We start from the raw sequence: 13,940 nt of genomic DNA, 5'->3' as shown, positions 1-13,940 counted from the left end.
ATCAACCTGTGTTTAAGAATCATCTGGGAAGCCTATGAGAAAAGCATCTTCCTGGGTTCTCACTAACTCATTGTGTCTGTGGTAGGGCCCAAGAATCAGCGTTTTAAACAATCTTCCTGAGTGATTCTGTGAAAGGGAGCCTATGGACCACATTTTGAGAAGCACTGAACTGACCTTTGTGATAGTAGTTTATTAATGTGACTTATACATACATTCATGTGTTCCTCTTCTTTACTCCTTCCCTTGGAGCCCACTTTATTTGTAATTCTGTGTATATCCCAGTGAAAGGAAAATTCCTTTACCTCCCATCCAAACCAAGCTGCCAGCGTGCTTAAAAGATAAATCAGTAGCACTTGTTCTACTTTAAAAAAGTCATTAAACCCCAAGGATTTCTATAAAGGGAGCAGTAGCAATAAGTGAGTGGTTACTTAAATTTGTTTTCTGCCATTAACTAAAATAAGACTTTGAATCTTGGAAAGTCATCTGTTTTCTCTTAACTCTAACTGGAAAATAGGTCATCCTACTCCTTCATGTCGCGAACACATCAGATGCCTGATATGAATGAAACCTGTTAGAGAGAAGCACTGATTGCGTGAAATTATCTCACTTAAAGCTTGATTTCTCCAACTTGAGTCATTTACTTATCACTTTTAGAATTCCATTCATATCTCTTTACTAAGTATATTATCCTTTTTTTTTTGAGATGGATTCTCACTCTGTTGCCCTGCTGTGGTACGATCTCAGCTCACTGCAATCTCCGCCTCCTGGGTTCAAGCGATTCTCCTTCTTCAGCCTCCTGAGTAGCTGGGATTACAGGCACCTGCCACCACGCCCAGCTCATTTTTGTATTTTTGGTAGAGGTAGGGTTACACCATGTTGGCCAGGCTGGTCTTAAACTCCTGACCTCAGGTGATCCGCCTGCCTCGCCCTCCCAAAGTGCTGGAATTACAAGCGTGAGCCACCGCACCTGGCCTATTGTTCTTGACTTGATATTTTTATTTAACCCAACTTACTTTTTTTAAACTTCCACTTATTTTAAAAGAAAAACACGATATCCCTGTTGTACATGGAAAACAGGTATTATTTAACATCAGTGGGTAATAGTAAGACTAAATATAATGACAATAACTGTGCTATTAAATTTTAGAAATTGAAGCAAAAGAATCCCTAGTGAATACACATGATATGGAATTCATTTGATTTGCAAAATATGCCTACAGTATCTGCAAAAAAGGTCCTTTAATTAGAATGGTTCTGTTTTCCATAGTCAGATATGCACGGGATATTCAGCTCACTCTCAGCTTAAGGTGAAGATCAGGCTTTACATCATTTTCATTTTTAATCAGTTCAACTCCTATATAGTTGTAGGCAGTTATCCAAACATAACTAACATAACGTAAGATTTTTATACAGGTCTAAGATATTTTGAGGGGGTGGAGTGAAAAAAGACTAAATCACCAACTTGTATTCCCCCTGTGCTGGCACTTGTACTGACCTTCACCTCAGAAGAAGGAATTCTAAGAAACTCTATGAAATTAAAACAACTTTTTGTTTTTTTTCCTCTCTGTCCTGCAGCCTTGCCCTGTGGGTGAGCTGCCTCGCATTGAAGAAAAGCCAGGCATTCCCTAGTCCTCAGCAGGTACAGGTCTTCTCGTGCAGCTTTGATTTGTGAAAGATGATGTTCAGGATGTTCCTGGTGCTACGGCAGAGTGCAGACATCTTGTGCTGCTGGCTCACAGCTACTTCCCTGCATGGTGCTGCCATCCAGGGAGACAGGGCAATATGAATATTCTGGGTGGTCTCAGCAGGAAGCACGTGCAGATTTTCTTCCACTTGTCCTCAAAAACCATGCCATGTGCCACTACCATTCTCGTAACTTAGGGAAATACTGCCTTAAACCATCGTTTCCTCAGATGTTTCTTATGCAGTGAAATAACTCCAGCTGTCCCTCGCCTTGTCCCCTAAAGGCGTCTCATGTGTACTTAATACTGTTAAATTGCTCCTCAAGACATCTAGTATTGTAGTATTGGTAATCTTGTGACTATCAGCTCTTGCTGTTGGCTAATATCTGTTTTGTTTACGTGAGTCAGTGTGAGGCAGAACTTCTTGGAGAATAGTCTAATAAATAATTGAAAGACTGATTTGTTAGGGATAAGGCTAGAATAATGTATCATCCTTAATTTGAAAGCCTAGCTTGTGAAAGTTCAAAGTAGCTAAAGAATGGATTGATTGTTAGGTTGAACTGGCAAAGAACCACATGCAAGCTGCGGATTTCTCTTGCAGTTGTTTTTTCTAAATGTGAATCTTGGAAGTCAAGGCAGTTGGTGCTGTAGTGGCTTGGCACTGCAAGCTGGAATATCAACAGCAGCTGTTGCTGGGGCCTCTGCTGGAGTCAGAAGGAGATCCTGCTGTGCTGTTTCTTCTGTCTTGCCTGTTTGGCTTAATTTCCCAAGTGGAGACGATGCTCTGAGCATCTTCTGCCTTGCCACCTGGAGGCTGTGTAACTCTGCAAAGTTCCATTAGTGTCAAAAGAAAGTAATACGTTCACTTGCTCATTTGAGTCACTTGGCATCACCCATACCCTCCACGTCCCCTATCCTTAAATATCTTCTCTAGCTCCATCCCAAGGCACCTAAATCATTTAGTAAACTGACTTCTTGCCAAATGTGCTTATTTTTGATTCAGTTAAGTTCAGCCAGCCAAAGTATTCACTGGGGGTTGGGAAGGTAGAGAGAAGGAAGGGAAGCCTTCTGCTATTTCTGAAGGTACATTTAAGGATATTTATTTAAAGTGATATTATCTCACTGTACATAGTTCCTTAGAGACTGCTCTAAGCAGGACTGCTTAATGTTGAATCTGTATCTCAGTTGAAAGAGAAAGAAAATTAACTTTATAAGAGGCGTGTGTATGTGTGTTTTTTGTACTGTAACTTTCTTTTGATGTTTAACATGATAAATAAATATTGAGAATTTTGATTCATCACAGCCAGCTGATGCATTTTGTATGGGCCCATAAGGTAAGCTTTTGCAAATACAGTTACTAGAATTACCTGGTTTATTGCCAACTTTAGGACCTTTTAACAGATACGGTCTTTGATCTTATTGTGCTCATGAGTTTGTAACTGTCTTTTATAGTTCCCAATCTAAATGTTTATGGCATCATTACTTATACACATTATATAATGTTTAGTGAAAATCTTTATTACCTTAGGAAAATCTATGAAGGAATTTTTTATTAGCCAGAACATTATAATAATGATTTGAAAAAATTTATGTAAACCACTAGCAGTTAAGGAGACAGTTTATTTTATTTTATTTTTTAATTTGGAGATGGAGTGTCACTTTCTCACCCAGGCAGGGGTATAGTGGTGCAAACATGGTTCACTATAGCCTCGTCCTCCCAGGCTCAAGCAATTCTCCTGCCTCAGCCCCCCAGAAACTACAGGCATGTACCACTGCACCCAGCTAATTTTAATTTTTTTTTTTTTTTTTTTAGAGAGACGGGGTTTCGCCATGTTGCCCAGGCTGGTCTCAAACTCTTGAGCTCAAGTGGTCTGCCTGCCTCAGCCTCTTAAAGTGCTGAAATTACAGGTGTGAGCCACTGTGCCCAGCCTGTACCTTGTTTTTTTAAAAAAGTATTAAATGTGAAAGTGTATGAAATGCTTTAGATGTGCCTGTTCATCTACACACACTTAGAGTTTTTTTCTTTCTGTTGCAATTTCTATAGTCTTTTTATTTCTAAGAGTAAGAAATAACTTATTGAGCTTTGAGTAGATGCTGTTTGAGTAGACTTTATGTTTGAAAATTCTTGTTCAAAAATATTTTTTTTAAAAAGAAAACACATTAACAGAAGAACATCTTTAACCTCCCCATCAGAAAGAAACATGGAAACTTGGCAGCAGCATAATTAAAACGCATAGTTGTCTAAAACTCTTATGAGTTTGTTTCATCTTTATATCTCCTTGGTAGCTTTTTGACAAAAACAGGACAAAGGTTATATATTCTTTCACTTTGAAGCGGGATAACCAAGCTTAGGCTGAATTCTGGCTATATGCTAAATATTGATTTATAGACATGGGAAATGTTTTTGTGTGAGTCTACTATTGTATTCACTTTTAGAACATGCCTTTTATGGAAAAGAAAGGAGAAAAATCAATTTGTACAGCAAAAAGACTAGTAATAGCTAACATTTATTGAATACTTACCGTAGGCCAGTCACTGTTCTAATGACTTTTTACTTGTACTGATTTATTTAATTTTTCCAGTAACCTTGTGGGATACAAGTCCTTTTATCCTATTTTATAAAAGAGGAAACTGAGGTACAGGGAGGTTTAAGTAGTTTACCCTAGGGTTATGTGGGTAATAGCACAGCTGTGATTCAAAGCAGTTTGACTATATAGTCTACTGTAATGTCATTTAAAGAAAAGTTATGTAATTATTTAAATTTTGATTTTAGTCATTGTAAATGTGACATTCTTCAATTGGTTAGAAGTTTAATCTCTGTTATTCCTTAGATCTTCACCAAAGTGATGAAATGTGTGTGCTCATTTCTCATCCTTCTCCTTCCACTCTATGTGTAGAATTCTCTGTCATAGTTCTGACTGCTTGGAGGAAAAAAGAATGGCATGTACAAAGCAGTGTGACATGGATTTTAGTTGCTTGGTTAATTGCTTTACATTCCACTGGGGGCTTAAAGCTTGGCAGTGGAGATATACATTTCCATGTGTAGAATTCTGTTTATTTTTAGGAATCTAAAATTTCCTGTAATGAACTGTATTAATTTACTTCTACCTTGAACATTGTCTTTTTCCCTAGCATGTTTCGCCAAGGGATGCATGACTTGAAAGTCTGGCCTAATGTAGAAGCAGATGGATCAGAACCCACAAAAACTCCTGGCAGAACAAGTAGCACTCTCTCAGAAGATCAGATGAGCCGCCTTGCCAAGGTAAAAAAAGTCATTTGGAACAGGTGCAAAGCTCTGACTGATGTCTATTGTAGTATATATACCTTGACATTATGAATTCTGTCAGATTTTTAAAAAATCTAAATCTAACGTTTAAATAATTGTTTTATTGAAATATAATTCACATACCATAAAATTCACCCTTGGAAAGCATACAGTCTGATGGTTTAGTAAATTTACAGACTTGTGTAATCATCACCACTATATAATTTTAGTATATTTTCATCACCCCTGAAAGAAACCGTGCACCATTAACAGTCACTCCCATTTCCTCCTCCCTGCAGTTAGTTCCAGGCAACTACTAATCTACTTACTATCTCTATGGGTTTGCCTGTTATGGAAATTTCATGTAAATGGAATCATATAATACGTGATCTTGTGTCCGGAAATCTGTCAGGTTTGAAAATGTGGAGCGTTGGTGACATTTTCAAGATGACCACCCACTTTTTCTGGTGACATAGCCTTAAAGTTGTAAGTGTAACATGCTAGAGAAGCTTATGCCATCTGGAAGTGAAGATGACTTATACAATTAACTGGTATAAAGTTTCTTTGTACGCAGATGAAGTTACTACCTTTTTCTTTCAAAGTTGTTTTAATCAAGTGTTTTCACTTAGAAATATAAAAACTAAACTCTATTCTGTGCATAAATTGCAACACTGTCATTTATTTTGTGAACCTCCTTTCACAAAGCAGTGTGTTAGATACTGTTTAAGGATCCTTTTGCAGTTATCTGGTTAGGACACTTTCTTGTAATTATAACATATACTTTTCTTTTGCAGTCTTATTAGTAGGAGTGCCTCTTTAATGTCTGGAGGAAGTTTTGATGCTAAGCTTTTAACAGCTTGTTGCCTTTACTCACATATAGAAAAAATCTTCAAGAATAAGTACTTGAGTTGGCTAGGCTTTGTGCTTCAACATAGAATTTTTGTCAAGTTCAATTTGTCTTTTTGTATTGCTCTTTTAAGGAAGAATGATGTCGTAGCAACCTGATAACTGTATTGACCAATATACTGTTGTCTACTTCTCCCATCCATAATTAAATAAAATTTAATATTCGTTTCTTCTACTCATTCTGAGATTTTGTATGCATTCTAACATGGGATGTAGGAAAGGTCTCAAGCTTTTCATATGTCTGCCTTTAAGACTTTATCTTAGTGATGATCTTTCATTTGAGCTACTCTCTGTCCCTTTTACAAACCTGGAATAGTTAATGTAAATTTTATTAGAATCAATTCATTTATAGCCTGTGGATCACTATAATATGAAAAAGGTTGAATTAAAAAAGAATAAAAAATAATATTTTAAAAAAGCTCTCAAATTGTCTTTTAAGAGTAGCCATTATGATTCATATTGTAGGTGAAATTCTAAGTCTGAGGGGGAATGGCCAGAGTCAAGAAATATAAAGCTTTATAGTTGCACAATGTAACTACATTGTTTCTCTGTTAAACACATTATTTAGGCTTCTGTTCACAGGTTTCTAATTTTTTTCCCTAATTATTTTTGATGGAAGGTTTAAAAAATAATTTTTGTAACAACTGACATTTTTCAGGCTTCATGTATGGAGTATAATCATTGGAATTCGTCCCAGTTGGACTTCTGGTTTTTTAATGTAGCACAACGTTAATAGTATAGATTTCTCATTTTAATCTTTTGAATTTTATAGAAAAAAGATGTGACTTAATAATGATCACCTTTTTAATGATTGAAACAGTAACCCTTAATACTTGTTCGTATTTTTCTTTTAGTTATTTGTGCACATTAGCAACTCTAAAAATGATGACTAAGCATGTGCAGAGCTCAGTGAGGTGTAGGAAAGAAGTCTTCTTAATGTGTTTGTTAATTGGTAACAATCATCACCAGTCTAAATTCTTTATATTAGAGTATTCCAAGTGGATTCTGCTTTTTCAAGAGGTAGTTATTAAAATTTATGTGCTGTTTGTATTGTTCAGAATGGTTAGCAGTTTTCAGGTAAGTTTTTATTGGTTTGTAAAATGGGAATAAAAATTAATGAGAGTGAGCAGCTTACAGTCCTCCTGATAATAATTGGAGCCTAGCTCTTTCCACATCCTTTCATCCCTAATAGAACTGTACTTTTAACTTCTGAATGGAGTAGAGACATCTGAGCTTGCTGTGCTGTGACAGCTTGCATTAGTATTAACTTGTGTTCCCCAAAGACTAAACAGAAACCATCAAAATGAGTAATTACTTTTTTAAAGGGGAAAAAGGTGTCCTGTTTGTAGCATTGTTAAAGAATTGCTCCCTCTTTGAAGGAAGCTCTTTTTATTTCTTGATGTATTGGGTTAACTCGATAGTCCCTTCTTCTTGATATAGCAGTTGCTTGTGGTTTTTGAAGTTTCAGAACTGTTATCTATCCCAGCTACTATTGAAGAGAAATGTGTTTTTAAAATGATGTCTTAAGATTTGACAAAATTGGAAGGTTGGGCACTTGGAAACACATTATAGTGGGAAGAGCAGTGTACTGTGAGTCAGAGTTTTGGCCATTCTACTAACTTGGGGAAAATAATTTTTAAGTTTGCAAAATCAGATGTTTAGAATGGACGAATGACTTTTATGGTCTCATGTAGCTCTTTATATTTAATTGATTCTAAAAGTACTGATATAGGAAATAATTGAGATTATCTACCTGGGTTTCATAGTGATTATCTTAGTAGAGAATAAAATCGTGGTTATTAATTTGCAACTTTGAATGTATTATTTTCAGGTCATTCCTTTTTTTCTGCAATATGTATGCCTAGGGTAAAGTGTTACATAGGGCTTGCCTAATGTGAATAATGGGGCTTTGCTCTTAATTTTGTTGTTTGATTAGTACTTGCTTCTTACATTTTTATTTTTTTTTATTTTTATTTTTTATTTTATTTTTTTTTTTTTTGAGACGGAGTCTCGCTCTGCCGCCCAGGCTGGAGTGCAGTGGCCGGATCTCAGCTCACTGCACGCTCCGCCTCCCGGGTTCACGCCATTCTCCTGCCTCAGTCTCCCGAGTAGTTGGGACTACAGGCGCCCGCCACCGCGCCCGGCTAGTTTTTTGTATTTTTTAGTAGAGACGGGGTTTCACCGTGTTAGCCAGGATGGTCTCGATCTCCTGACCTCGTGATCCGCCCGTCTCGGCCTCCCAAAGTGCTGGGATTACAGGCTTGAGCCACCGCGCCCGGCCGCTTCTTACATTTTTAGACAGAGTTTCTGAAAAACAACTCTTCCTCACCTAAAACATGGTCTTGCCTTATACTTGAGAAAATATATTTTGATACTTCTATGGTCTTAATTTACTCTCTTACTAGGGAGTAAGAGAGTAAGTAAAGTAAATTAATTTAGTTAATTTACTAACTTACCAGAGGGAGTATACTTTGGTACTTACATTCTTAAAATTATATCCTTAACTTAGAATTATTTTGACTAAATTTATTATTATTATACTTACATTCTTAAAATTATGCTTAGATGCTTAAATTGTTCTTAGAGTTGTGCCACAGTAGTGCCTGCTGTCTTTCACTCTCTCTTTTTCTGATTACACATTGTAAAAAATTGTTCGGTTAGATTGTCACTCTCTTTCTCAAAACATTTTGAAATTGTGTTAGGTATAATAAACTTTTAAACATGGGAAAGTATTTGTATGCTCCCTGTTTCCATTTTCGTACAGAAGGAACAGAGATGGTAGATGTAATGTCTGTATTTCTCACGCTACCATTTTAAGAAAAGAAACTAGTATTCAAATTTATGAATGTTAAGTATGGTTTATTTCTTGTTGCACTTTTATTTTCCATCCAGTGAATTCACCATGATTGTTCCTAATTTTTTAGAAGACAGTTGACTTAAGACCAAAAAGATATACATAAATCTTAATAATAGCAAAACATTTTTACTATGCATGGTATCCATGAGCCTAAATAAGTAGCATAGTAACAGTCTTCAAACTGCAGTATAAGAAAGTTTAGTCACTTATAGAACTACTGCAGTCCTGGTTATCTAGGGATAATGGACAACAGGACTGTGAAATGAAGATTAACTATTTAATGGCCTGTGAAAAGACAGTGTTAGATAATTATTGAGCAAAGAACTTCCACTGCAAGCCGGACTTAACCCTCTTCTGATTTATTGCTCACCTATTACAGTTGAATTCCGACTACAGTATGAATAGCTGAAGTTTCAAAACCTGCTTTTCAAGTTTGACAATTTTTAAAAGTCCAGTCCTTTCAGAATGAGTTTAGCGGAATTAACCTTTTCTCATGATTTTACATGATTTTGTGAACATGCCTAATTTTGCTTTAAGGAAAAATGAGTATGAAAAAAGGAAGCAAAACCACTTTCCTTAATTTAATTCTTATTTTTTGTAACTTGAATTTTTTAGACTTCTAGTAGGGAACAGAAAGAAATGAATATATTTAAATAAACTATCACCCTCCCACCCCCTGCCCCATTTTCTTCTTTTTCCCATTTCTGAGTTTCCCTAATTAATTTTTAGTAATACGGTGTCTTTCCGTTTGAATTCATTTGTGAAAATAATAAAAAACCAGACTTCTGGAGCATTTATTAAACTTTCATTGTCCATGACCCAGGCTTTTAGTGGTTGTGGGCCTTACTTGAACAAATTTACCCATTGTTCCCATCTGCTCTGTTTTTTAGCCTGTCATATTGTCAGAGTTTTATGACTAGAATGCATATCCACCTGGGATTTTGGATGTGACTACCAAGCTTTAGTGTTTGATTTATATTTGAATCCATGTCTTTAGACATGAAAGGTTAGTGCAAAAACATGCTTCTCCACTGTCTGCTTTTCATTTTAGCAGCTCTGCTTGATGCCTTTGGAATGTGCTTCAGTTTCTGTCAATTTGATTAAGGGGAGGCAAAGAGAAAGGAACGATTAGATGAAAAATGCTTTGGGTCTGTGTGGCACAGATAGGTATGGGAATGTTGTTGAGTAGAATATAGAGGTGAACACTGTTGCAGGGAAGATGTGGTAAGATGTGGTGGTGTTTCAGGCTGAACCACAGAGTGCCTGTGTGGAGTCACTGTGGGTCCAGGGTCCAGACCTCAGGTTTAAATAGGAGCTGGATTTTTTAAGTTCATTTAGAAATTGTTGCTTGAGAATAGGTTCATGCCAACCACTTCTAAGAGTCATTTATAATCTGGAGTTGCAGTGTCTAATATGACAGCCACAAGTCTCATGTAGCAATTTAGATTTGGGTTAATTAAAATTAAATAACATTAAAAATTCAGTTGTTCTGTACTTTAACCACATTTCAAATGCTCAGATGCCCCTTGTGGCTAGAAGACATCTGTGGGACAGTGCACATGTAGAACGTTTCCATTATTGACAAAAGTTCTGCTGACAGCACTGATCTAGAGTGCCAATTTACAAATTTGTAGTGGGTGAGTACGTCTTTCTGGTAACCATATTACTTGTGCCTGCTATCTAGGACACCACATTTCAAGGTACTTTGGAAATTTAAGTAGTCTTCATGATATTGTTGATTTCTTAGTTAACCGTGAAGGAGCTGGAAAGGTTTCTGAGATATTTTTCTCAGTTTTGGGAAGTCTAAAAAAGACTTTTTTTTTTTTTTTTTTTTGAGATGGAGTCTTGCTCTGTCACCCAGGCTGGAGTGCAGTGGCGCGATCTTGGCTCACTGCAACCTCCGCCTCCCAAGTTCACTCCATTCTCCTGCCTCAGCCTCCCAAGTAGCTGGAACTACAGGTGCCCACCACCATGTCCGGCTAATTTTTTTGTATTTTATTTTATTTATGTATTTATTTTTATTATCATACTTTAAGTTCTAGGGTACATGTGCGCAACGTGCAGGTTTGTTGCATATGTATACATGTGCCATGTTGGTATGCTGTACCCATTAACTCATCATTTACGTTAGGTATATCTCCTAATGCTATCCCTCCCTCCTCCTCCCACCCCACAACAGGCCCTGGTGTGTGATGTTCCCCTTCTGATGTCCAAGTGTTCTCATTGCTCAGTTCCCACCTATGAGTGAGAACATGTGGTGTTTGGTTTTCTGTCCTTGCAGTAGTTTGCTGAGAATGATGGTTTTCAGCTTCATCCATGTCCCTACAAAGGACATGAACTCATCCTTTTTTATGGCTGCATAGTATTCCGTGGTGTATATGTGCCACATTTTCTTAATCCAGTCTATCATTGATGGGCATTTAGGTTGGTTCCAAGTCTTTGCTATTGTGGATAGTGCCACAATAAACATACGTGTGCATGTGTCTTTATAGCAGCATGATTTATAATGCTTTGGGTATATACCCAGTAATGGGATGGCACCCATCTCCCACCCTCTGATCTTTGACAAACCTGACAAAAATGAGAAGTGGGGAAAGGATTCCCTATTTAATAAATGGTGCTGGGAAAATTGGCTAGCCATATGTAGAAAGCTGAAACTGGATCCCTTCCTTACACCTTATACAAAAATTAATTCAAGATGGATTAAAGACTTAAATGTTAGACCTAAAACCATAAAAACTCTAGAAGAAAACCTAAGCAATACCATTGAGGACATAGGCATGGGCAAGGACTTCATGTCTAAAACACCAAAAGCAATGGCAACAAAAGCAAAAATTGACAAATGGGATCTAATTAAACTAAAGAGCTTCTGCATATCAAAAGAAACTACCATCAGAGTGAACAGGCAACCTACAAAATAGGAGAAAATTTTTACAATCTACCCATCTGACAAAGGGCTAATATCCAGAATCTACAAAGAACTTAAATAAGTTTACAAGAAAAACTCAAACAACCCCATCAAAAAGTGGGCGAAGGATATGAACAGACAGTTCTCAAAAGAAGACATTTATGCAGCCAACAGACACATGAAAAAATGCTCACCATCACTGACGATCAGAGAAATGCAAATCAAAACCACAATGAGATACCATCTCACACCAGTTAGAATGGTGATCATTAAAAAGTCAGGAAACAACAGGTGCTGGAGAGGATGTGGAGAAATAGGAACGCTTTTGCACTGTTGATGGGACTGTAAACTAGTTCAACCATTGTGGAAGACAGTGTGGTGATTCCTCAAGGATCTAGATTTTTTTGTATTTTTAGTAGAGACGGCGCTTCACCGTGTTAGCCAGAATGGTCTCTATCTCCTGACCTCGTGATCCGCCTGCCTTGGCCTCCCAAAGTGCTGGGATTACAGGCATGAGCCACACCCCCCGGCCAAAAGGACTTTCTTTATAGTATCCTTTTAATTTACATTTACTTGAATATGCTGGTTGTACTGCATCTTTTGAATAAACATTGACAAATTATCACAATCACAAAATAATCCATGAAAATCAAGATTAAGATAGCAAGGAATTTTCTGGTCACATAATTAATTTTCTAAAGTGGGATTAAAGTAGTTTGACCTACTATAATATTTACCCTTGAAAGAAAGTATTTTGCATTAATCCATTGCATCAGATGGGTACTTGTCCTAAAGCACTGGTTAGAGGAGCCCTGAGTTTTTTGTACGCCTTTAGTTTTTTGTACGCGTACAAGTCTTTTATCTTCACCGTTGTCAAAGGCACACTTCTAAATGTTGAAGACCAAAAAAAAAAAAAAAAACTGTGTTACTAAGTTCCCGATGTCGTTGTTGTTAGTGTTATTGTGACTAATAATAGTAACTACATTTATAATCACTTTGCATATGTAAAGTGCTTTAATATCAACAAAACCTCTTAGCATAGATTGTAAACTAAAATAGAGAAGGGATTAAGATCGTGGCTTTAGAGACCATTTTTTTCTTCAAATCCCAGCTGTGATCTTGAACTAGCTATTTAACCTTTACCAAGTCATGAAATCCTCTTCTGTAAAGTAGGAATAGTAGTTGTATCTGTTTTTGGAGATTATTGTGAAGACTAAGTGTAAATGATAAAATATTTAAAGGATTTAGCATACTGCTCAGCAAATACCGAGCACTAATAAATGTTAGCTGTTGTTATTACTTTTTTACTTGCTTTTATTTGATTCTGATAAGTGTAGGATTAGGACTTATACACTACATTGTTTTTAAATTCATGAAAAGATGAAAGCATAGAGAAGTTAAGCTGTTTATTTGTGGTTACATATTTGGTAACTTGCAGAACCAGCACCTAAAACCACGTCTTTAAATTCTTTATGGAAATCTCTTTCCAAAATAAGTATCAGTGACATATGCTTAAGATTTAAGGATTGAGAAGAATGTGTTTGCATGAAGAGTATATTGTTCTTATTTAGAAGATTAAAATTGAAAACAGGAGAAAAGGTAACTAGAATATGAAGCAGTGTCTACAGTGCAGGTCCTCAAGTATGGCATAAAAGATGATGCCCATTAAGTCACTAAACAGTGACCTGCCTATGGTAAGCACCCATTACATATTTGTGCTATGAAAGAATTGGAGTTATGAATGGTATATGGCTCTAGTTGTTACCAATACATACTTTAAAAGCAATGAAAAAAAACAATAGATCTGCCTCAGCCTCCTGAGTAGCTGGGATTACAGGTGTATGCCGCCACGCCTGTCTAATTTTTGTAATTTTAAGAGAGACAGGGTTTCACCATGTTGGCCAGACAGGTCTCGAACTCCTGACCTCAAGTGATCCACCCGCCTTGGCCTCCCAAAGCATTGGAATTACAGGTGTGGGCCACCATGCCTGGGCTGGAAATGGCTATTTTCTTTGTGTGATCACAAAAAATGATGCAGCTAGAAAGTTAGTAATGATGGTAATGAAGTCTCATTCATTCAGCTCAGGCTTTTGTCAGATTATTGACTTGATCACAGGATTATTTTTCAGAAGTTTGAGAAAAAAAGGACACTGCTTCTCTAGGCCAATTTTTTGTTTGTTTTTGTTTTTGTTTGTTTGTTTGTTTGGAGACAGGGTCTCGGCCTTTTGCCCAGGCTGGAGTGCAGTGGTGCATTCACAGCTCACTGTAGCCTCAGTCTCCTGGACTCAAGTGATCCTCCCACATCCTCTGGAGGAGCTGGGA

General features: G+C 36.9%; 1 protein-coding gene across 2 annotated transcripts in view; it reads left to right on the top strand.

Moving 5' to 3' along the window:
• The window catches only part of PIK3C3 (phosphatidylinositol 3-kinase catalytic subunit type 3), a 128,895-nt gene that overhangs the window by 10,566 nt on the left and 104,389 nt on the right, over window positions 1-13,940 (top strand). For both annotated transcript variants that reach the window (XM_077975509.1, XM_001082892.5), the window contains one exon: window positions 4,815-4,944. In XM_077975509.1, the coding sequence (XP_077831635.1) occupies window positions 4,815-4,944 (130 nt within the window). The remainder of the gene's footprint in view (window positions 1-4,814; window positions 4,945-13,940) is intronic.

This window comes from Macaca mulatta, chromosome 18, assembly GCF_049350105.2.
Source record: "Macaca mulatta isolate MMU2019108-1 chromosome 18, T2T-MMU8v2.0, whole genome shotgun sequence".
Taxonomy (NCBI): Eukaryota; Metazoa; Chordata; class Mammalia; order Primates; family Cercopithecidae; genus Macaca; species Macaca mulatta.
The sequence above is the reverse complement of the archived record's forward strand: the minus strand, read 5'-3'. Positions and strand labels throughout refer to the sequence as shown.